This window comes from Furipterus horrens, unplaced genomic scaffold, assembly GCF_987537825.1.
Source record: "Furipterus horrens unplaced genomic scaffold, mFurHor1.1.pri manual_scaffold_13, whole genome shotgun sequence".
Taxonomy (NCBI): domain Eukaryota; kingdom Metazoa; phylum Chordata; class Mammalia; order Chiroptera; family Furipteridae; genus Furipterus; species Furipterus horrens.
This window is the reverse complement of record NW_028327183.1, coordinates 55,331,022-55,355,113: the sequence shown is the minus strand read 5'-3', so window position 1 is coordinate 55,355,113 and position 24,092 is coordinate 55,331,022. Positions and strand designations below refer to the sequence as shown.

The 24,092-nt window shown below is 51.5% G+C and overlaps 3 protein-coding genes across 3 annotated transcripts; all 3 read right to left on the bottom strand.

Annotated features, from left to right (window-relative positions):
• Positions 1-5,583: 5,583 nt before the first annotated feature.
• On the bottom strand, positions 5,584-7,748 carry LOC149995440 (leukocyte immunoglobulin-like receptor subfamily A member 5). Its single transcript, XM_090261178.1, has 5 exons — positions 7,630-7,748; positions 7,477-7,512; positions 7,008-7,292; positions 6,562-6,863; positions 5,584-5,943 (listed from the first exon to the last, which is right to left on the bottom strand). The coding sequence occupies exons 1-4, from the start codon at positions 7,661-7,663 to the stop codon at positions 6,562-6,564; spliced, it is 657 nt and encodes a 218-aa protein (XP_090117304.1). The 5' UTR covers positions 7,664-7,748; the 3' UTR covers positions 5,584-5,943.
• A 6,606-nt stretch (positions 7,749-14,354) lies between these two features.
• On the bottom strand, positions 14,355-17,045 carry LOC149995439 (leukocyte immunoglobulin-like receptor subfamily A member 5). The gene is made up of 5 exons (XM_090259224.1): positions 17,012-17,045; positions 16,857-16,892; positions 16,388-16,672; positions 15,941-16,243; positions 14,355-14,690 (listed from the first exon to the last, which is right to left on the bottom strand). Exons 1-5 carry the CDS (start codon positions 17,043-17,045, stop codon positions 14,554-14,556), a joined length of 795 nt encoding a protein of 264 aa, XP_090115350.1. The 3' UTR covers positions 14,355-14,553.
• A 2,508-nt stretch (positions 17,046-19,553) lies between these two features.
• Positions 19,554-24,092, bottom strand: LOC149995438 (leukocyte immunoglobulin-like receptor subfamily A member 6). Its single transcript, XM_090261163.1, is given in 7 exon segments — positions 19,554-19,893; positions 21,754-22,053; positions 22,340-22,621; positions 22,840-23,151; positions 23,303-23,587; positions 23,747-23,782; positions 24,000-24,092. Coding segments are annotated over 7 exon segments (1,326 nt in total). The 5' UTR covers positions 24,034-24,092; the 3' UTR covers positions 19,554-19,816.

Here is a 24,092-nt window from a genome sequence, read left to right as displayed (position 1 = left end):
GCGGAAGTGGAGGTGACCCATGGTTCTGAGGAAAGCCTCCTAGATACACATGCACATTTCTGTTCAAGGCTGGACAGGGCCTGGGTCAGTACAGCCTCTGGGCAGGAGATGCGCTGTCCTGACTTGTGGATCCTGGGACAACTATTTTGAATTTTCATTGCTGCATCATGTTCCTCCTGTCCGTGCCTTAGGAAAAGGGGCAAACTCTCAGTGGACATTTTTTATAGCAGAGCTTTTGATGACTTGTTTTTCAGTCGTTCAAGTGCAGCTCAGGAGACAGAGGCATAGGATGTGGTAGGCACTGTCCCCACAGAATAGTCAGTTCTGTGCACGAGGTGCCTGCCACACAGGAAGAAGACCAGCTTCTCCTCTCCCTACAAATAGCAGGTGCTGAGGGACTGAGCTGAGCCACGTCACTAAACAGCCCTCACATCTCAGGTGTCACCGTTTGTTTTCTTAAACCCTACAATCATAGGAGGATTTAGCCTAGTTTGCTGTTATTGGAGAACTGTAACAAATATTCAGTTCATAGCAGTCAATATTCCCTGGAAAAGCGAATATGTAAAAGAGTTAATAGTAAAAACCATTCTCAGAAGGCATATGATATTTGACTTCTACCTAATATTTATTATGCCTAGTATCACTTGCATATTTGTTATAGTTTACATCTTTAATAACATAAAAACTATGAATTTGCAAACATATCAAAAATCATTTGTAAGTTTAATTATTTGAATATCACTTATACCTATTTACATTTGTGAAGTTTAAAAAACTTTTTTTATTGTTGTCAATTTCCCTTCATTGTCTTTGTACTCTGCTACAAAAAGAAAGTCATTAACTGGGCAGTTTGATACTGTGTTTTCAGATGAGAAGAAAACTTGCAGAGTCTTATTTCAGCTGAAAGTATTTCTTGCGTATTAGTCAAAACCGAGTTCTTTCTCCCTCTATGGAGGGAGAGAGAGAGAGAGAGAGAGAGAGAGAGAGAGAGAGAGAGAGAGAGAGAGAGAAGGAGGAGAGCAGGGTAAATAAGGGGAATATAAGAAGGAGAAGAAAAGAGACAGGAAGGGAAGAGAGGAGAACTTGGTCAAGTTGTTGTAACAAATTACAAATAACTGGGTGGGTTTGGAAAAGAGAAATTTATTTTATTTTTTTCCAGAAAGAAGGCCATAGATGATTCTCAGATGGCGATATATAGATAAATTGATTGAAAGATAGGTAAAGAGAGAAAAAACACCTGAGAGTTAGAGATACAGGAAGAGAGAGAGAGAGAAATGGATACATAAATACATAGATTCACAAACGCTGTGATATTTGCAGTCGTCAGATCACATGACATTTGTCTACTGTGAGTTATATTTTTTCCATCAAGAATGAAGACAGACACTTCTGGCCAAAATAGAGGCATAGACAGACACGCTGTGTCTCCCTCCACAAATTAGAAGGAACACAACTACCTCAGAACTAGAGACAACCAGAAGTTCCCGAAAATCAAGCTGCATGGAAGTCCAACAGACAAAGATATCAAGAAGAAATACTCAACAAGACAGGCAGGAGAAGCAGAGCCAGGGTGGAGAGGATGCGGTGTGGTGGTGGCAGTGGCAGACCAGTGGAAAGCTCAGTCAGGAGGGACACCTGGGGAGCGTTTCCAGCTCCTCGCTGGACCTCACAGCTCAAGGTCCCAGCTCCTGGGAAAGTCAAGCCTCATTGCTCCTGACTGTGCAGACCAGTGGGGGTTGGGGTGGAGGCAGAAACTGCCTGTCTCAGGAGAATCCACTTGTTTAAAGAGCCCCCATGGTCCTAGAACATCCACAGACCCACCTTATCTGGGAACAACAGCCAGGCCAGCAGCTAGAGGGGAGCCCATTCCGGAGCGGTAGTGGAAGAGGTGTCTGGAAAAGGGGAAGTACTGAGCTGCTGACATTGTTCCCTCGTGGACCCCTTCCCCACACACAGCGCCACAACGTGGTGAAACAGATCGCCCTGTACTGAAGAATCCCTAAGGCTCTGCTCCTTACAATGTAACAGGAGCGACAGCTCTACCAGGGTTGTGGAGGCAAACAAACACAGGAGCCTGTCAGAATGAGGAGACAGAAAAGTATGACCCAAAATGGGAAACGGATCAAGGCTCCAGTGGGAGACCTAAGCGACAAGAAGATAACCAACCTAACAAACAAGGGAATAGCCAACCTAATAGACCCAGAATTCAAAACACTGGTGATAAAGATGCTCAGAGACTTGACAGATATGCTTGAGTACGGCAGACACATAAGAGAAGAAGTGAAAGCTATGCTAAGTGAAACGAAGGAAAATCCACACAAAACCAATGGTGAAGGGAAGGAAACCAGGGTTCAAATCAATTATTTGGAACATAAGGAAGCATAAACAGTCAACCAGTACAGAATGAGGAAGCAAGAATTGAAAAACATGAGGAAAACTTCCGAAATCTTATGAAGGATGGACATACAGGTCCGGGAAGCATGGAGGGTCCTGGGCGGGCTGGACCCAGAGGGGACCACACCAGGACGCATCATGATTGAGATGCCAAAGGTGAAAGGTAAAGACAGAGTCCTGGGGGCAGCAAGAGAGAGGCGGAGAGTTGCCTACAGGTGGGTGTCTATAGGACTATCAGCTGATTTCTCAGAGGACACTTTGCAGGCAGGAAGGGACTGGGAAGAAATATTCCATGTGAGGAAAGGCAACCTGCAACCAGGATTGCTCTATCCAACAAGGCTATCACTTAGAATGGAAGGGCAGATGAAGTGCTTCCCAGTCAAGGTGAAGCTAAAGGAGCTCATCATCACCAAGCCATTATTATATGAAATGTCAAAGGGACTTACTTAAGAAAAAGAAGATCAAAACTATGAACACTGAAATGACAACAAACTCACAACTATCAACAACTGAGTCTAAAAAATAAAAACAAAATCCAACTAAGAAAACCAGAATAGGAACAGAATCATAGGTATGGGGATCATTTGAAGGGTTATCGGCTGGGAGGGGGAAGGGCAGAAATGGGGAAATGCTGCAGAGATTAAGAACCATAATCGATTAGTACAAAATAGACAAGGGGAAGTTAAGAATAATATAGGAAAGGGTGAAGCCAAAGAACTTATATGCATGACCCATGGACATGAACTAAGGGGGGTGGGATTGCTGGAAAGAAGGGGGTACGGGGCAGAGGGGAGCGAAGGGGAAAAATTGGAACTACTGCAAATATATAATCAATAAAATATACTTAAAAAAAGAAATCACATGATTGCCACTTATTTTTTGTGGTGAGAACAGCTCAGATGCACCTCCCTAAGCCACTCTCCACACATAACACAGCATAGCTCAGTGTAACCACCAGGCTGTCCGTTAGACACCCCGGGAATTGTTAGCCTTATGACTGGAAGCCGATGCCCTTTGCCCACCGTCTCCTTGTCCTGCACTCTGCTTGGTGAGCACCGTGCCACTCCCTGTGTCTACAGATCGGCTTCTAGAGATCCCACATGTACGTGAGATCAGTCAGGATTTCTCTTTCTCTGTGCGATCAAGCTGGGTTAACAAATGCCCTCCAGGTCCATTCACGTTGTCTCAAATGGCAGGGCTTTTTGTTTATTTTTACTGTGACACTCTTACCGATGTCCCCATTTCAACCCCCCCCCTTGCCCGCCTCCACCCAGCCCCCGCTCCCTTCCCTCTGGCCGTCACCGCCCTGCCGACAGTGTCTGTGGGTCATGCAGGCGTGTTCCTAGACTGATCCCTCCACCTTCTTTCATCCGGTCCCCTCCTCCCTCCCCTCTGACCTCTGCCTGTCTGCTCCAAGTGTCCTGCCTCTGTTTCTACTTGTTCTTCTTTCTCATGGTTGAGTAAAATTCCATTTTATTTATATTCAGACTTTGGAATATTCCACATATCCTATCATTCTTAAACATGGTAACATTGTAAGGTGACACCCCCACTAGGCTGCCCTTCAAACACCAAGGGAGGACAGTTCTGGGGAAAGCACACGTGGCATCTGAAGAAGACGGGGAGCACGGGGGGCCCAGAGAGGGCAGGAGGCAGTGGTTTGGATTCATCTCTCCAGGGTCGTCTCTACTTTTGCCCGTTTATTCACTTGTGGCTCACAGGCGACTCCTGTGATCTGAGGAGATGAAGACCCCATGACATGCATCGGGTCGTGTGGTGGTTAGAAATTAAGGACATTTTATCATCTACAAGGGGAAGAGGGCATGAGGTTTTAGATGTGTGGACCCAGACAGCCATGCGGGTGGACCCTGATGTCACAGGGGTGAGGAAAGAAGGGGGGGTCATTACAGAGAGTCAACAAAGAAAGTCAGCAAAGACCAAGGGAGAGAAAACACACATTTACTGTGGCAGAGTCCTGTACAGGGGTCCACAGACACCCCATGCACCCAAACCGTGTTTCCTCTCCCAGACAGATTCGCGGACAGTTGCCCCAGCTGCAGCCCAGACTGTCCTCCACCACGTCCCAGGTGATCAGACGGGCTCCACGCTCCCCCACTCTGAACGGTGCCCGTCCCCTCTGTGTTCACGTCCCGGCTGCAGCGTGGGCCCTCCTCTCGCTGTCTCAAGCCTGAAACAGCAGCACCCCGAGGGCCACCAGGACCAGACCAGCCACGCCCATGCGGATGAGATTCTCCACCGTGTAGTCCTGGGGGTGGGAGGCTAGGGATTGTGGGTAAAGAGGTCACACAAATAAGAAAGATAGAAGTCACCCCCGAATCATGGTTGTCCTCCCAGGGCACCTGCGTCCCTCTGACAGGACCTGACCCTCTGCCCCAGACCCGTCACTGAGGATTTCCCCTGCTCCCCTCTCCTGGCACCTGGGCTGTTCTGTGATGGGCTGATGGTGCCGGCTGCTCCTGAGAATCATGAATGAGGGGGTGAGTGAGGACTTGGGGGGACCACAGGCCTTCCTCCTGGGGTCTGTGCTCTCCAATGCCCCACCTCTCAAATTACAACCTTTCCATGGTACTTCCATGAGCTCCGTCCCATCTCTGCCAGGTTCCCTGTCCCCTCCTTGGGTGATCTCAGCCTCTGGTGTGTGAACGTGCCTGGATTCACTTTGGAGCCGCTAATGTCCCACAGAGCCAAGGGTGGTAAGGAAGATGGTCACCATATGGAAATGGTTGTGTCCTGTGTGTAAGGCAGACCCCCTCCACTTCCTTCCCTCCAGCTCCGAGACCCCACTAACTCAGCAGCTGATGTTCCATGGTCCATGGGGGAGGGATTGCTGTTGGGGTTCCTGAATATCCTCCTTAGTGGAGTCCCCAAAACTCCCCAATTATTACTGCTTCAGACCCTGGAGAGACAGAGCCCTGCGCAGTGTGAGCTTAGGAAGGACAGAGTTAGGGTCTCCTCACCTGACAACAGGAGCTCCAGGGGGCACTGGGCTTTGACAGGATGTAGGGGGAAGTGGTGAGTGAGCTGTAGCACCTGTAGGTGCCCCCGTGGGCTGAGGTCACAGAGCTCATGAAGAATTGGGCCTACGTCTACCCAGTTCAGTAGTTTATCTAACATGGGGGTGGGGAACGGGCTGATAATTCATGGACAGAAAGCGACTCCCAGGCTCCGTGACTGACACAGCAGGGCCGTGTTCTTTCCTGAGCCACCGCTGGGCCTGGCTGCACTGAGAGGGAGGGGCTGTCAGGGATTCATTCTAGAGAGAGGGGGGCAGGCTGGGCTGGGGCACTGCCTTCCTGACCTTGTGAGGTCCCTGATGTCAGCTAATGCCACTGCAGTCCGTGAGCAGGAGGGAAGCAGGATGAACAGACATGAACCCAACCCTCAGAGCAGAGAAGGGACCCCTGTCTCCACCGTGGGAGCTGAAGAGCTGGGACCAGAACCAGGGCCCACCAGCCCCCCACAAAGTCCCTCACTTACCGCTCTGCTGACCTGAATCTCTGGTGGGGGGTCCTCCATCCTCAGAGCCGCCTGGAAATTCAGGATGGGGGTGAGGGGTGGGTCTGCCTTCTCCCCTCCTGAGCCTGGCTCCTCTCCCAGCCTGGGCCCCACATGTCCCTCTGCCATGACCCCCCACTATCACCTGCATCCTCAGAGCCCTGAGGGCCTGTGGCTCCCGGCAACTCTAACTGACTCCCCGCTGCTTGGACCCAGCCCATCCTTGAGTGTCTGGGGGACACAATACCCCTGATGGACCCTCAGAGCTCCCAGGGCTGCTCTGTGCTCCCTCTGAGGAGAGGTCTCAGTGATGCACCAGCTGTGAGGATGGGCCCTGTGGGTGGGGGGCAGGGGCTCTCAGAGGGTCCTGGGAAGGAGGTCAGAAGCAGCTGAGGGTCGGGGACTAACCCTGGAGTTGTCATCAGACACTTTTTCTACGTCTGCTGTTTGGCCCCCAGACACTTCCCTGCCCTTCTGTCACCTCTGAACCCGGGGAGGGGAAGGGGAGGCAGGACAGGGAGGGTCTCTGAGGGGCACATTTGTGCTGGGCGACCATCACTTAGACCCCTCAGTCCCCTCCAACCTCAGATGTCTCCTGGGGACACCACCCCAAGCTGACGGCTCAGGAAGGATGGGGTCAGGGGTCCTCACCTAAGACCAGGAGCTCCAGGGTGTCACTGGCTGTGACCACATATGGGGCATTTTCCTGTAACAGCCATAGCATCTGAACATCCACCTGCGGCCGGGGGTCACGGGGCCCACAGGGAACAAGGCCTGGAAGTGCCCACTGGGGTGTCGCTGTGAGTCCAGGGTCCAGGAGAGCCTGTCCTCTCCTTCCTCAGTCAGAATGAACCTGTCAAATCCCTCCCATGAGCCACACTGGAGGGTCACATTCCCTCCTGAGGTCATGACAGGGCTGGGAAGGGCTGAGAGGCTGGGTTTGTTGTGCAATCCTAGGAGAGAAGGACGCAGCGAGTTAAATGGGGCTCACACCTCCCTCATGTCCCCCAGGGCTGGGCTGTGATGGAGAGACACCCTGAGAGCACCCCCTTCTTGAGGGCAGAGACTGAGGCTGGGATCCCTGAGTGCCCTCTCACTTGTCACCACCAGCTGCAGGGGGTCACTGCGCTCTGACCGTCCAGCGGGGCTGAGGTAGTGACAGCGATAGATCCCTGCAGTGTCCCATGTCATGTATGTGATCAAGAACTTGACCCTCTCCCTGTGCTCCAGTGGCTTCTGTCTGTCCCAGGGCACTGAGCTTCCCTCTTTGTCCACACGGTACTCCTCAGCCTCCAGGGTCCCCTGACACCAGATGGTCACAGGACTCCTCCAGGGGATCACAGGGCCTGGCTCAGCCCAGAGGGTGGGTTTGGGGAGGGTCCCTGGAAGGAATCAGGGGCTGGGTCACAGTTCTTTTCCCAACCCCAGTGCCCATCTGTCGGCCCTGAGCAGCTGAGACATCCTTCATCCGTCATCCTAGACCTGCTCTTCTCCACCCCCAACTGCTCAGGGGGTGGCCCCTTGTCCCCGGTGAGGACAGCACCTGGGAAACCTGGGAAGACTCACCTGCCTGCACTGGGGTCCACAGGCCCACGCTCACCCCTGGAAGAGAGGCGCTGTGAGAGACATGCCCTGAATCCAGAGCAGGACCCTCCTCCCCGTGAGCCCCGAGTCCTGGGTCCTGGCAGAGCAGGGCTCCCCCTCCCCCCCATGTCTCACCCAGGCAGAGCAGGGCCGTGAGCGTGGGGGCCATGCTGTCTCTCCTCAGTGAACCCCGTTGTGCAGAAGGAAGAGGCCTCGGTGTCCTCAGGGTAGACAGACACACAGGGTGTGGCCACTGGGAGGCTGGCCCTCCCTGTCATGGGAGTGTGACGTCAGCAGCCTCTCAGGAAGGGGAACAGGGTCTCCCCAGGAGCCCGGCCCTGATTCTCATGATGGAGCCTGAAACAAACCCCAAGCCTCCTGAGACGCCCCTTGCAATTGAGGTGACCCAGGGCATGTCCTTCAAGGTCAGAGTCTCCCCCATGTGCCCCCCCCAGCTGTCCATAAGTACCTGCCTGTGGGTTTTTCCCATGGACAGTGGTCACCAAGGCCCTGCAGATGCTTCAGGAAGGCGTGGTCCCTGTGCCTGCAGAGCTCAGACCACAGAGACACGTCCCCCTCTGGCTGTGCAGGCAGGTCCAGTGTCACCGTGACCGTGAGCACCAAGGGCACGTGCAGGGAAGGAGGGGAAGGAAAGGCGCCCCTCCCCTGGCCCCAGAGTGTGGCTTCTCTTCTACCCCAGCACCTCATGAACTTCTCCTTTTTCTTGGCAACAGCGTCCACCCACTCCTTCCAGGGAACCAGCCTGACTCACTCCTGCTCCTCTGAGCCTGTTCCCTGGGCAGAGCTGTCCCCACACCCTGCGTTCTGCCCTCTGTCTTCACCCCTTGAGGACAATGAGTGGGTTAATGCTCTCATGTTGGTGACAAAGCTCATTCTTAGTTAAATGCTCCTCCACCGTCCACTGACCTTGTGTTATTGAGCAGTAATACTCGGTTTCTGGGCCTCAGTTTCCCCACCTGCAACGTGTTGTCATGAACCCCCACTCCTCAGAGCGGCTATGGGTAGCTGTGCCTGGGACATGGAGGGACCTGTCCTTGCTGATTTCCTGATCCGATGAAGATGTGTGGGCTGAGAAATGAGAGGATCACGGTACCTCACTCTACAGTCAGGGTGGACGATGGACAGGCCCCTTTAAGGTCCCCCATGTGCTCCTAATTTCTGAAATACACACCAGGCTCAATGCAGAAAAGGAGAAGTAAAAGTTCCCAGTATCACAGGCACCTACCACAAATAAAACAGGCCAAAGCTGAGTGGCCGCCAAGAGGGGAAGGGAGGGGAAAGGAAAGGGAGAGAAATATAAATGTGTGGTTGCCTCTCACATGCCCCCAACTGGGGACCCAGCCTGAAACCCAGGCATGTGTCCTGACTGGGAATCAAACTTGCGACCCTTTGATTCACAGGACAGCACTCAATCCACTGAGCCAAGCCAGCCAGGGCTGGAACCATCTTTTCCAGGCACAACATGGTCAGATGCTAAGTTTGGGGAGCGCGCACCACGGGGTGGGGCACGTTAGCCCTTTCAGGTCTGAATATCAGGACAGCAAACTCTCTGTGGACAACTGGGCATGTGGGAAGTTCATTTCCAACAGGAATGGACATCAGGAAGAAACCCTTCAAACGACACCTGGTGGTGTGAATGACTGTCTACAGAGCCATTAATGGGACTCAGATTTCTGAGAAAACACTAGGAGTATATGGAACTCATTTTAACGTAAGAATGTTTAAATATCTGGGAAAAATAGGGAGATCCAAGATGGCGGAGGAGTAAGTGAAAGCTACACTAACCTCCTCCCAGGACCAGTCTGGATTTACAACTTAATTGTGGAGAAATCATCTGGAATAACCAACTGAACAATAGCTGGAGAGAACTCATAACCACGGGGAGACAGGAAATGCCGCTACGTCACAACGTGACCAGTAGGGAGTGCGGAGACGAGAAAGCACTGAATGGGCTCCCACGGTGGCAGCTGAAGGGACTGAGAAACAGCTCAGCAGCTGGGAGTTGCCCCTGAGAAGGGCAGGGTCTAAACCCCCAGCTGGGCTTCCCAACCTACAGCAAGAGAGTGGAAAGTAAAATAGTATCCAGCTGAGAAAAGCGAAAAGCCACAGGGTTTCTTGCTAGCTGGAAACAGCTGGAGAAAAAGAGCTCTTAAGTGGATCACATACAAAAATGTTTTGGCCCCCACTTATCCTGGGCTCAAACAGTGGGAAGGCAGAGAGGACCAGATCCCAGTGCTGACTCATTCCCACACTGCAGGCAGACCATTCCCCTCTGAGTGGCGTCAGCCTGAGGGGAAGCAAAGGCCCTGCCTACAAGAATTAAGTTGCCACACCCACGGTCCTTAAACCTGATGGCAAATCACAGATTGAATAGATTAACAAGTAAAGGAGGCAGACAAAGGCAGTAGATCCCTGGAAGTCTCCAACAGGCTGCCTAGGCCCAGACTGATACACGATCTGACGCCACCAGGGGCAGATCCAAGAAGTGCAGATCAATCTAAGAAGCAGCAACAAACAATAAGAGTCACAAAAATGGGGAAACAGAGAAACAGCCCCGCCCCATCAAAAGGAAAGGAAGAATCCCCAGAAAGAGTGCTAAATAAAATAGAGGAAAGCTAACTATCAGACATGGAATTCAAAACAGGTATTATGGGGAAGATCAATGAGCTCAGCGAGCTCAAGAAAAACTACAAAGAACTCCAGGGAAACTACAAGGAATTTACAGAGCATTACACCAGCATGAAGAAGGAATAGAAGCTTTCAATAAGAGCCAGGAACAAATGAAGAATACAATTTCTGAACTGAAGAACAAAGTAGAAGGAATTAAAAGCAGGCTAGAGGAAGCAGGAGATCAGATCAGTGAGCTGGAGGACAACGTAGACAAAAATTCCCAGACAGTGCAACAAAACGAAAATAGATTGAAAAAGAATGAAGAGGTTTTAAGACAGCTGCAGGACAGCATAAAACATAATAATATCTGTATCATAGAAATCAGTAGGAGAAGAAGAGGAGCAAGGGATAGAAAACATGTTTGAAAAAGTAATGACAGAAAACTTCCCTAACTTGACGAGAGGAAAAATCATGCAAGTCCAGGAAGCACAGAGGATCCCAATGAAGGTCAACTCCAAGACACATCCTAAGTAAAATGACAACATTGAAAGACGAAGAGAGAATAATAAAAGCAGCAAGAGAAACAGCTAATAACATACAAGGGAGCTCCAATAAGGCTACCATTAGATTTCTCAACAGAAACACTACAAGCCAGAAGAGAATGGCAAAATATATTTCAAGCAATGAAAAACAAAGGCCTACAACCAAGACTACTCTACCCAGCAAGGCTCTCATTCAAAATGAAAGGTGAAATAAAGAGTTTCCCAGACAAAAGAAGGCTAAAAGAATACGTCTCCACGAAGCCAGCATTGCAAGAGATGCTAAAGGTTCTGCTTTAAGAAGATGAAGAAACAAAGAGAGACAGAGAGGAACACAAGTACAAAGGGGGAAAATGACAATGAATAAGTACCTATCAATATCAACAAAAGAACTTATGCACCCCTATGTTCCCAGCAGTACTATTTACAATAGCCAAGTGATGGAAACAACCTAAGTGCCCGTCTGTACATGAGTGGATCAAAAAACTGTGGTCCTTTTATGCAATGGAGTTCTATGTAGCAGAAAGAAAGAAGGAACTCCTACTCTCTGCAACAACATGGACGGAACTAGAGAGAATTATGCTTAATGAAATAAGCCAGGCAACGAAAGAAAAATACCCTATGATATCACCTAATGCAGAAAACTGAGGAACAACACAAACAAGTGAGCAAAATTGAACCAGAAGTATGTAAACAAGGAATAAATTAACAGTAACAAGGGGGGTTGGGGGAGGGAGAGACGGGGGTAAGAAGGGGAAGGGTCTAGTCAAAGAATGTGTATAATGACCCATGAACATGGACAATGGGGTGGGGATTGACTGTGGGAGAAGGAGTGGGCTGGGTGGGGGGAAGCAATGGGGGAAAAAATGGGACAACTGTAATGGAAAAACAAACAGAAATGTTTAGTAGAAAAAAAAATGAAAGCAAAATGAACAAATAAATAGCCAGCAACCCCCCCCTCCAAAAAAACTTCACACATAGGAAAGTGAACAAAAGAAAATGTAAAGTATGGGAATGCAGGTTCAGTGAATAATAGAAGGACAAGTATTTTCCTTCACACTGTATATTTTCTCCCTACCTGATCCCTCCAAAATTTGGCATTCTGAAGTAAGTAATGACATAAGGTTCTTTGCATAAAACTAATAAGAAAGGTTGCTAATAGAGGTTTTGTCGACCATGACTCTGACTGGAATGTCATGCCTAAAGGAGACATGCCTGGGCTCTGGTTGTTACCAAAAAGCCCTGAAGAACTGGGATTGACTCTTGAAGGTAATAAAAGCCCATGAGAAGAAAAGGCCTGGTACCTTGGTTGGTTGTGCGGTCCATGGTAATCTTTCCAGGGAAGGAATGAAAGTTGCTTTCCTGAAAGATAGCTAGAAGAAACCTTAAGGCACAATGGAAAACGTGAAGGACTTGGAAAAGACAGGTCTTTACAGGGAAGGATGAATGGCAGGTATGTGGCTCAGTTTCTGTGCCCTGAGGGCAGACTGAAGGTCACCCTAAAGGTTCCTTGTGTAAGTTCCAGCAAAGCAGAACTAAATATCATATGTGATCATCTGCTGCTCCTGTTGTGTTTATGCAAACAAACAGGATAAATTAAAAATGAACTTAATGCAGTCCCTTTAATGACAAGGAGGGTAATCTTAAGGAGAAAAATCATGACTCAAAGAAAATCACAATGCTCAGTGGTAGACTATAAACTAGTGCAGCTAACTATCTTTAAACTTTATTTTTATTTAGAGTTTGTTTTCATTTGAAAGTTAAACTAGATCTGTGACATCATCAAAGATGCTTAATTTACAGGCAAGAATGTCAAATGTTTTGCAACTGGATGTCTTCCCATGGGGGAAAAAATAAAAAAGAAGTCACCAAATGGAAGTCACGAAAATCATTGAGCAGACCTTCTAACACTGCACTATATTTAACCCCTAAACAGATTACACGGGGCTCTATTCCTTCTTTTTTAAAAAAAGATTGTATTTACTTATATTTAGAGTAGAGGAAAAGAGGGAAAGAAACATTAATACGTGGCTATCTGTTGCATGCCCCCAACTGGGGACGTGGTCTGTAACCCAGGCATGTGCCCTGATTGGATATCGAACTGGCAACCTTTTGGTTCACAGGCCGGTGCTCAATCCACTGAGCCACACCAGCCGGTGCCATTCCATCCTTTTATTGATAGTGTTTCTCCTGGTATGCTGACCTGCTGGATGAATGATGTCCCTTTTTGAATGTTGTGGAATGGAATGACCCTGCGTGCCTTCTTTTGAGAATCTTTTCTTATCGACCCGCCACCACGTTTGAAGATTGACATGCATTGTTCTTGATGATTTAATATGTGCTTTTGCACTGCCCTGGGGTAGCCCCTGGTGAGCACATACCTCCCATCCTTCTTTTTCAGTCATGGGGTTTTGTGATGTGTGCTTGCTTCATAACATGAGTCACGCTGGTCAACGTTGCTGTGGGAGGAACTCACGCCTGCATACACATTTTCGCCAGCACGTAGATGCTGTGGTCACAACTCTACATTTCCTCTTTTTCACTGGGTAATTCCAACGTACTCCCCCAATTGGCTGAAGTGATTTTCACCTCCCCCACAAGTGCACGTGAGTTCTGAGTCCATCTATCACCAGATCTGATATGTTTTCTTTTGCCTCTTGCAGGAATGTTCTGGGGTTATGCTGTCACAGTTTTGCTGACATGGCGCCATCCCACTGCGGTAGGAATTAGCATTATCTATAAAAGATTATAGATACGGGTCAACACAGGGTGCACGGAGAGGTGTGGGGCAGGCAGCTTACTCAGTGGTGACAATAATTCTGTAGTCTCCCAACTATGCATTCGGCGGAGTCTCATTGACATTATGGGTTGGCCATAAGGAGGGAATTTACATTGCAGAAATTGGCAAATGACACAAGTTGGAGCACCCTATGGCATGTTTCTTCAGGGCAGCACACACCAGGTGGTTCGTTCAAACACCCACACGTCGATGCCAGGTGAGAACAGTTCTGGGGAGATGGCACACGAGGCAGCTGATGAAGATGGGGAGGACGGGGTGGGGGAGGGAGAGGGTGGTAGGCATTGGATTTATAGTTCCCAGGCTTGTATCTGGTTTAGTTAATTTAATCATTTCTTGAAACCAGGTTAACTTCCATGAACTGAAGAGAAGAAGATGCAACAATAATTATCTGCTAAAGGAGACTTCTGGCCAAGATGGAGACTTAGATAGATCTGTGTGTCTCCCTCCACAACGAAGAAGGAACACAACTACCTCAAAACTAGAGACAACCAGAAGTTCCAGAAAATCAAGCTACACAGAAGTTCAACAAAAAAAGATATAAAGAAGTAATACTCATCCAGACAGGTAGGAGGGGTGGAGCCAGGGTGGAGAGGATGCGGTGTGGTCGCAGCAGCAATGGCGGCACCAGCGGGCTGGCGGAAAGTGGAGTCACGCCTTTTAAAAAGTCGTGAGGGTGGAGGAGAGCAAAGGGAAAAAAATGGGACTTCTGTAACAACATAATCAATAAAATATACTTACAAATATAATTACCTGGTAAAGTAGTGATTAGAAATAAGGAGCACTTTATTACATAACAGTAAAGGACAGGAGCTTTGAATGTGGGGACTCAAATCAGCCACAGGGGACGAACCCTCATGTGAGGAAAGAAGGGGAGTCATTGAAGACAAAGAGAGAGAAAACACACATTTACTGTGGCAGAGTCCTGCACAGGGGCCCTCAGACACTCCCTGCACCCAAACCGTGCTTCCTCTCCCAGACAAATTCGCAGACAGTTGCCCCAGCTGCGGCTGAGAGTGTCCTTCACCACGTCCTGGCCATTAGATGGGCTCCACGCTCCCGCACTCTGCACGGTGCCCGTCCCCTCTGTGTTCACGTCCTGGCTGCAGCGTGGGCCCTCCTCTCACTGTCTCGAGCCAGACCCAGCAACACCCCGAGGACCAGCAGAACCAGACCAGCCACGCCCATGCGGATGAGATTCTCCACCGTGTAGTCCTGGGGGTGGGAGGCTAGGGATTGTGGGTAAACAGGTTGCAGAGGTCAGGGCAGAAAAAAGTCACCCCAGAATCCTGAATGTCCACCCAGGGCACCTGCCTCCCTCTGACAGGACCTGACCGTCTGTCCCAAGCTCCTCAACCCAGACCTTCTCTGACTCACCGGTCTGGGGGTCTGTCTTGTTCTGTGATGGGCTGATGGTGCCGGCTGCTCCTGAGAACCACAAAAAGATGGGACCTGACCCCAGCCTGTCCCTACGTTCTCAGGTCTAATACCCACTTCTCACAACATAGGCTCTGTATCGACCTTAGTGACACCTCTCTCTGCGGAGGAAGGTCCCATCTGGACTCCTCATCGCTCACATGAATGCAGATCCCCATGTCTCCATCCCGGTGGAACCTATTTTGCTGAATTCCCAAGTTCACAACAGTTTTCTCTCCAATTCAATCAAGCTTTTCTCTGCTCTGGTCTCACTCTGGGACCCAGGACCACGTTGCTTAATTGCTTTGGGAGGAGAGTATCCACTTCTTCTACAGATGAGGACACAGGTACTGGGATGAGGGGATGGTGATCTTGGGGTTCGATGTCAGGAGCCTATTGGGTTGAGGGTCTGGGCCTGACCCCCTTTTTAACCAAGTTCATCCCACCCCCCTGGTGTTTCATCACCTATTTAATCCATCAGTAATAATTCTTCACATAGGACTGCCTACCATAGGATATGTCTGCGAGTTTATAATGCTTGTATGTAATTTACATGTATGCACATATACACACACATATACACATTTAGACATTAAAGCACACAGAGATCTATGCATATTATTTACAAATGCTAGTGCTGAGTCAGTACGTCATTATGACAGTATTTCTGGTTTTCTGTGGATGAGCAGATAAATAGCAAATATATGAATCCACACCGGATGTAATATGCTGGTCAGATTCACACACACACACACACACACATGCGCACTGAGGGAAGGAGAATATATCAGGTGCAAGGAGGCAGGTCCGCTCTGGGCAGGGTCAGGAGTGAAGGTCTTCCTTGGACGTGACCGTTGAGCTGATTTCTGAACGGGGAGGAGGGGCTTGAGCAGCCCCGTGAGGACCCGTCGCCCTCCCTGAGCCTCCTGCTTTCACTGCTTCTCACTCCCAGGGCCTCTGGGCCCAGAACCCTGGTGTCTACTCCCCTGACCGGCCACCAGGGCTGCCCCTGAGACCTGCCTCCCCACTAAGTCACTCAGGGGTCAGGATGAATTGTCCTCACCTGAGACCAGGAGCTCCAGGGTGTCACTGGGCTGTGACCACACCTGGGCCGTGTTCCTGTAACAGCCGTAGCATCTGAACGTCCACCTGCGGCCGGGGGTCACGGGACCCACAGGGAACAGGGCCTGGAAGATCCCACTGGGCTGTACCTGTGAGTTCAGGGTCCAGGAGAGCCTGTCCTCTCCTTCCTTAGTCAGAACGAACCTGTCAAATCCCTCCCATGAGCGACACTGGAGCGTCACGTTCCCTCCTGAGGTCACGACAGGGCTGGGCAGGGCTGAGAGGCTGGGTTTGCTGTGCAATCCTAGGAGAGAAGGAGGCAGTGAGTTAAATGGGGCTCACACCTCCCTCACGTCCCCCAGGGCTGGCCTGTGAGGGGGAGACACCCTGAGAGCACCCCCTTCCTGAGGGCAGAGCCTGAGGCTGGGACCCCTGAGTGTCCTCTCACCTGTCACCACCAGCTCAAGGGGGTCACTGTGCTCTGACCGGCCAGCAGGGCTGAGGTAGTAACAGCGATAGATCCCTGCAGTGTAATCTGTCATCTGTGTGATGGAGAACTTGGCCTTGTCCCTGGGCTCCAGTGGCTTCTGTCTGTCCCAGGGAACTGGTCTTCCCTCTTTATTTAGAAGGTACTCTTCAGCCTCCAGGGTCCCCTGACACCAGATGGTCACAGCGCTCACCCAGGGGATCACAGGCCCTGGCTCAGCCCAGAGGGTGGGTTTGGGGAGGGTCCCTGGAAGGAATAAGTGGCTGGGTCAGAAGTCATTTCCCAACCCCAGTGCCCAGTTGTCAGCCCCGAACATCTCAGACGTTCTCGTCCGTCAGCCCAGACCTGCTGTTCTCCATCCCCAACGTCCCAGCGGGTGGCCCTTTGTCCCCAGTGAGGACAGGGACCTGGGACACCGAGGGAGACTCACCTGCCTGCACTGGGGTCCTCAGGCACACGCTCAGCCCTGGAAGAGAGGCGCTGTGAGAGACCTGCCCTGAATCCTGAGCGGACCCTTCTCCCCGTGAGCTCCGAGTCCTGGGTCCTGGCAGAGCAGGGCTTCCCCTCCCCCTCCGCACATCTCACCCAGGCAGAGCAGGGCCGTGAGGGTGGGGACCATGCTGTCTCTCCTCAGTGAACACCACTGTCCAGAAGGAAGAGGCCCCAGTGTCCTCAGGGTAGACCGACGCACAGGGTGTGACCACTGGGAGGCTGGCCCTCCCTGTCATGGGGTGTCACGTCAGCAGGCTCTCAGGAAGGGGAACATGGTCTCCCCAGGAGCCCGGACCTCATTCCCATGATGGAGCCAGAAACATCCCAAGCCTCCTGAGATGCCCCTTGCTGGTGAGGTGCCCCAGGGCACGTCCTTCCAGGTCAGAGTCTACCCCACGGGGCCTCCTGCCCCTCAGCTGTCCATCAGCACCTGCCTGTGTGTCCTCCCCGTGGACAGCGGTCATCCAGGTCCTGCAGGTGCTTCAGGAAGACATGGTCCCTGTGCCTGCAGAACTCAGATCACAGAGACACGTCCCCCTCTCACTGTGCAGGCAGGTCCAGTGTCACCGTGACCATGAGCACCAAGGGCACATGCAGGGAAGGAGGGGAAGGAAACACATGCCCCTCCCCCTGGCCCCAGAGTGTGGCTTCTTTCTATAACAGCCCCCATCCAACTTCTCCTTTTTTGTAGCAAAATGATCCACCCCACCTCCGTGAGAACCAACCTCAGAGTAATCCTGCCCCTCAGGGGCCCTTGTCCCTCAGAAGAGCTGTCCCTTCATGCTGTGGCCCCGTCTTCATTTATGGCACAATGAGTGGGTTACTTCTTTCATTTGGGGGAGAAAGCTGATTTCCATTGAAATATTTCTCCGTGGTCCACGGCCTGTGTGACCTGAGCGCTCACGTTCCATCAGTCCCTGAGCTACAGTTTCATTGTTGGCATCATGTCACAAACCTCCGTCCTCAGAGGAGGTTTGGGGTCAGCGTTCCTGTGTGGGTGGGCGGGGTCCATCCTTGGTCATTTCACATCCGATGAAGATGTTGGGATGAGACATGAGAAGTCAGGTGATGGTCCCCACAGTCTAAGGTGGGCTACGGCTGTGCCCGCTCAAGAGCTGATGCCATTTCAGAGGAAACCAAAACCAAAATCAAAAACGAAAGTTTCCAAAATGGAGAGGGAACCACAACAGAGAAAGGAGGCCAAAGCTGGGGGCCTCTCTGTATCCAGGGGTTCCCAGAATAAAGGCTCCTGCCCCTGTGTGGGCATGACAGGTACCCTAGTGTCCCCTCAGCAGGGAGAAGGTCTTTTGCTAGGTGCAAACTGGAAGCTCTGTGGTCCTCTCGACCATCTGGGATGTCTCTGCCCACTGATGCAGTGCCCGGTCACAGCATTGAGTCTCGTCGTGTGTGTGTGTGTGTGTGTGTGTGTGTGTGTGTGTGTGTGTGTGTGTGTGTGAAACAGACTCAATCCAGCCTAGTCTGACATGGGCATCTGTCCAGGTCTTAGTGTGAGGCTCACCTTGGAGTCATCCCTGCCAGGCACATCCTGGTCAGATGCTAAGTTTCAGCAGCAAATGTCATGGGGCAGAGTAGCTGAAACTCTCCACCCGCTCTCAGTCCCAAGGCCAGGACAGCCCTGGGAGGGACTGTGTGTGGAGAACCAGGTGTGTGTGAGCTGAGGTGAGTGTCAGCAGGGATGGATCCAGACTCACAGTGGTGTGAGCACAGCCTACAGAGTCAGTAACGGGGGTCGTCATATCTGAGGGAACAGAACACGGAGGTTAGGGAATAGTCCTTTTACTGTATATTTAGCTATCTGAAAAAATAAAGGAGACACTTGTATTCTTCAAACAACAGGGGTTATATTATAGAAGAATATGGAATTTCAGAATCAAATTAGGCAAACATCTTAGAGGTAGAAAAAAATTTTGAAATAACACTCAAAATATTATTTCCATCAAAATCAAGATGCAGCTGAAGATACAATTATGGAACTGGAAGGCAGCAATGGGGAAATGTTTAGGGTGCAATACGGGGGAGTGGAATTAGACAATAAGATACAGGGAGACTAGAAAGAGAGAATCCCATGGATATGGGGAGTTTCAGGAAAACGTGGTGAGGACGGCATCTGCTACAGCCGTAGAGGCTAACAGCTGGGTGTTTTGCAGAGAAGCAGAGAGCACACGCAGTGCCAGGGACCACAAATCCAGGCTTTAAAAAAGTTATTATTTCAAATAGTTGAGTTACAGTCCACTCTCTGAGTTTCACTTCTAACATCAATGTGCTCATTCAAACTGATGGCATTTCTGAAGGAACTATTATCTGATGAGGACACAAGGGCTCGTTGGGTCCAGAGGACATTTTTAGGAATGATTTCAGATTATCTGTCCTAATCAGGATGCTATGTTTTAAAACAAGACCTTACTTGTATCCATGTATTCAGTTCTCTGAAACAGACTGTGCTCTGAGCTGAAGAGCAGTCTACGTCAAGGGATGTGCCTAATAGAAATAAGGAAGCATGTAGACTCACACATGGGAAAGGGAACCAGAGCATGAAGGTGCGGATCCAAAGCAGACACAGATGTAGCCTCACGCCATTGAAGTGAGAAGAGAAGGGAGTCATTCAAAGAAAATCAGTAATGGTGGGAGGACATGTCCGCAGTTCAATAGCAACAGAGTCTCTACAGGCAACGCTTAAGACGTATTTCATCATGTCAACAACTTGTACTGCTGTTGACGTTCTGAACAGTCAGGTCCCTCACTTTGTGCTCCACATGTTTTTGAGAACTTCCTGCTCAACAAGATTTATTTTCAAGAATCTACCTCATCAAATGGTGGACTTGTCTTCTGCATTCACGTCCTCACTGCATCGTGGGCCCTCCTCTCGCTGTCTCGAGGCTAAAACAGCAGCACCCCGAGGGCCACCAGGACCAAGCCAGCGATGCCCATGCGGATGAGATTCTCCACCGTGTAGTCTTGGAGGGGGGAGGCAAAAAAAATGGGGGTAAAGAGGTCATAGAGGTCAGGGCAGACTCAAATCACCCCAGTTCCCCTGGATGTCCACCAGGGCACCTGCATTTCATTGACAGGTTCGACATCCTGAGCCCAACCCCATAACTGAGATTTTCTCCTATACTCGAGTCTTGGCATCTGAATAGTTTTGTGATCATCCCAGAGTATCAGCTGTTCCAAAGGAAAAGAAAACATAGGATATAAGTGAGGAAATGTAGAAATGCTTGTCACCTCTTCTGATCTTAAATGGGTCTCTTACACTAACAGTGCCCATCACTGTCCCTGAGGCGAGCATCTTGGGTGTCTTACCTTGCATTTTATTAGAAAGAAAAGATGAACTTGGGGGACTGTAATTTATTCTGAAAGTCAGGACATGAAGAAATGAAGGGCTGGGTCTGCCTTTCCATTACTCTACCTCAGCTAGCATCTTTTATTTGTGACTTAGAAATATAATTTCCACTTGACAACTCTTTCTTCTTCCTATCATTCTTTCAAAAATAAATGATGGAATATGTATAATCCACAATTTTTTTGGATCGTGCACTAACATAACCCATAAGTGTTCATTCATTTTGTTGTCTAATAGATCATAAGAAACTAGCAAAATGACAAAATAAAATATTTAGATAGATACCTGCATGAATGTACAGGCCTCTGTACACAGAAGGTAAACTCTGATTATGTGACAAATAAAATTCCAGGAAATACAGGGAAATCTTGGAGGTGGAGGGGCACTGACACGACTTCCTGTGAGAGGTGTTTTGGAAAATGACCCAATTCAGCTAACAACCTGGTGCTCATGGAAACTGAGCAGAAATCCTGCCGTCTCTCCACGTCCACGTAATGACACTGGTCCCCAGAGGAGACAGGACATGCTCAGAGTGGACTCTTGCTGTATATCCCACAAGGGTTCACTGGCACCAATTCTGTCAACTGATTTAGCTTTTTAAATACCAGGCAGAATCGGCTTCTGCTTTGAAACATGAGAGGACCAAGTCCCAGATACGGTAGAATTTTGTCACTGGGACCGTCTCAAGGGGGCTGAGCTGACTCCATTTCAGCCTAGACTCCCAGTGGATCCTCAATCACCCTGACCCAGAAACGAGAGGCCCCTTTACTCTGTCTTCCCCTGTGGGCCTCAGTGCACAGGTGCCAGGATGACGCCGGACCCTGGAATCAGCACCACGGACAGAGGCAGGCATGGCGCCCACTCTTTGCTCCTCGCCTGAGCTGGGCATCTTCCCCTTCATGCAGCTCCTCCCACGCTGACCACACAGGACCCAGTGACCGCAGCGCTACTTGAGACATGCGGTCCCATCCTTAAGTCTTCACCGTAATCCCGGGATATTAGAAACAAACCCTTCTGTAAATATGTGATGTGTTGAAGCATAAACTCAGAATCTAGCCCAAGACACGTGGACTTTGTGTGTCTGCTTGGCTAGGAGCACTCCGCTACCCCATAGACATACAGTTTGCTCATGTGGGTGAGGGTCTGTGAACCCTAAATGCTGCCTGAATCACGAACCAGAGGAGGAAGTGGGGCTGTGCCTGCCTCTTCATGTCACTTACAGTCCTATTTACTTTCTCCAAATGTTGGCCCTTCACACTCTTTAGTCCCCTCCATGCACACGCCCAGTACCTCCTGGATCCTCAGACGGGGTGAGGCCTAGAGAGGGTGGGGACACCCCATCATCTCCGTCTCTTTATGTGGGTGAGATTCCCCCTATTGGTGACTTCACTGTTTCTCTTTTCTCCCCATCCCAGCCCAGAGCTCTCCTGGGACAGAGTCTGCTCCCCCAGTGGACAGGGTAGGAGTCCCTCACCTGAGACCGTGAGCTCCAGGGGTTCACTGGGCTGTGACAGCAGGTAGGGGGAGGTGCTGAGTGAGCTGTAGCACCTCTAGGTCCCCTTGTGGCCTGAGGTCACAGGACCGATGATGAAGTTGGCCTGAGAGGGGGCGGCCGTGTCCTGCAGACGAAGCTGCTGAGGAGGACCCAGGGACCCCTCCCTGTGCAGGTGGAAGGTGTCAGACCCGACCTCGGATCCACACCGCAGGGTCATGTTTGCTCCCAAGGGCATCGAGGGCCCCGGCTGGGCTGAGAGGGAGGGTTTTATGTACAGTCCTGGGGGAGAGAAGGGGTGTGATGTGCAGAGAGTCACTTCCATGACCCATCCTTGGCCCAGAGCTGAGATAATATGTTGTTTTCCAGGGACACTGTCTCCGGCACTCTGTCACTCTGGGTGGCTCTCCTTCATCCCCATGCCCTGCACTCCTCCTTCCTCGCTCCTCCCTGTAGACCTCAGCCCCTCCCAGCCTGTGCTCCAGGTCCGTCACCTGCACCCCACACCACCACGGTGACCCTGGGCTGAGCCCTGAGCAGACAGGACAGGGCCGGGCAGGGTCCTCACCTGCGATCAGGATGTCCAGGGGGACGCTGGGAGCCGACCACACGTGGGAGAGGCTGTGGCCGCAGTAGCACCTGTACCGGCCCCCATGGGTGAGGTTCACCCGGCCCAGGGGGAAGTTGGGGCTGGGCTGCCCACTGAGACGCTGGGGGGCTGGGGGCCCCGCGTCCTTGGTCAGAGCGAATCTGTCACAGCCGGGCTCTGAGCGACACTGGAGGGTCAGGCTGTCTCCTCGCAGCAGCAGTGCGCCCGGCTGGGCTGAGAGGGAGGGCGCCCTGTACACGCCTGGGGAGGGGGGTGTCAGCACCCAGGGGACACACACCCACCACCCACAGGTGCTGCAGGGAGAGTTCTCCTGGTCCCTCCCTGAGCCTCCCCCTGTGGTCTGTCCCCAACACACCAGTGTCCCTGACCCCATGACCCCCAGGGCTCTACTAGGCACAAGGTTCAGATCAGTTACTTGGGTACAGGAAAGAACTGAAGACAAGTGTGGGCCACCTCACCTGTGACCTCGATGTGCAGAGGGTCACTGGGGTGTGACCGCAGGTTGGGGTAGGAGCTGGGAGACCCATAGCATCTGTAGGTCCCCCCATAGGAGGAGCTCACGGGGCCCACAGGGAAGGTGGCCTGGGTCCACCACCTCCCAGCAGAGTACCTCCATTCCGGTTTCATGCTTCGGGGTGGGTCAGCCCCTCCCTCCATCAGCAGATACATAGGGCCCGTGATGTTCCATGATCTGCACACGAGGGTCACGTTTCCTCCTGAGGCCACCACGGGGCTTGGCTGGGCTGAGAGGGAGGGGGCCTCGTCCACTCCTGAGGGAGAAGGAGGACAGGAGGTGAAGGGACCGTCACCCCACCTTCCCCAGGTGTGGGCTGTGAGGGGTGGGGCCCCTAAAACCACAGCGTTCCCTTCAGCCTCTGAGGAGGAGCCCGCAGTGGGGCGGGGACCCGGGTTCCCCCTCACCTGACACCACCAGGAGCAGCGGGTCACTCCGCTCGGACGTTGTGTTCCCAGTGCTGTATGCACACTGGTATAGTGCTGCATGGTGTGCTCCCACGGACTGAATGAGGAACCCGATCTTGTTGCTGGGGACCTGTGGGGTCCTCATGTCCACGGGCTCAGTGCTGTTGTTTTGATACAGAGCGTAGCCCTCCGCCTGCAGAGACCCCTGACACCAGATGGTCACAGGGCTCCCCTTGCTGACCATGGGGCCTGGGTGAGCCCAGATGGAGGGCCTGGGGAGGACTCCTGGAAAGAAAGCAGACCTGGGGTGTTGGGATGTTTTTGTCCCCTCGGTTTCCCCAGCTGTCACTCCAAGGGCCCTCCCAGACTGTCCCCATCAGCCTATACCCGCTGTGTGCCCCCAGCTGCTCACTGGTGAAGCAGGAAATATGGGGGAGGACTCACCGGCCTGGACTTGGTCCCATGGGCCCCGACACAGCCCTGGAAGAGAGTCCCAGTGAGACTGTCCCCCTTCCGCACACACGGGAGCGCCAGAGCTGCTCTGGCCCCTGAGCGCTGGGGTCAGACCCGGGGCTGAGCACACCTCTCCTCCCCCCAGGACTTCTGTCCCCACTGAGCGTCCTCAGCCCTGGGTCCTTTTGAGGAAGAGGACCTGGGAGGCGAGGGGACCCATCCTTCTCTTTTCCTACAAACTCACCGAGGCAGAGAAGGGCAGTGAGGGTCAGGGTCATGGCTCTGTCTCCCTGGGTTCCCAGTGGTCAGGATGGCATATGAGGTCCACAGAGCCCAG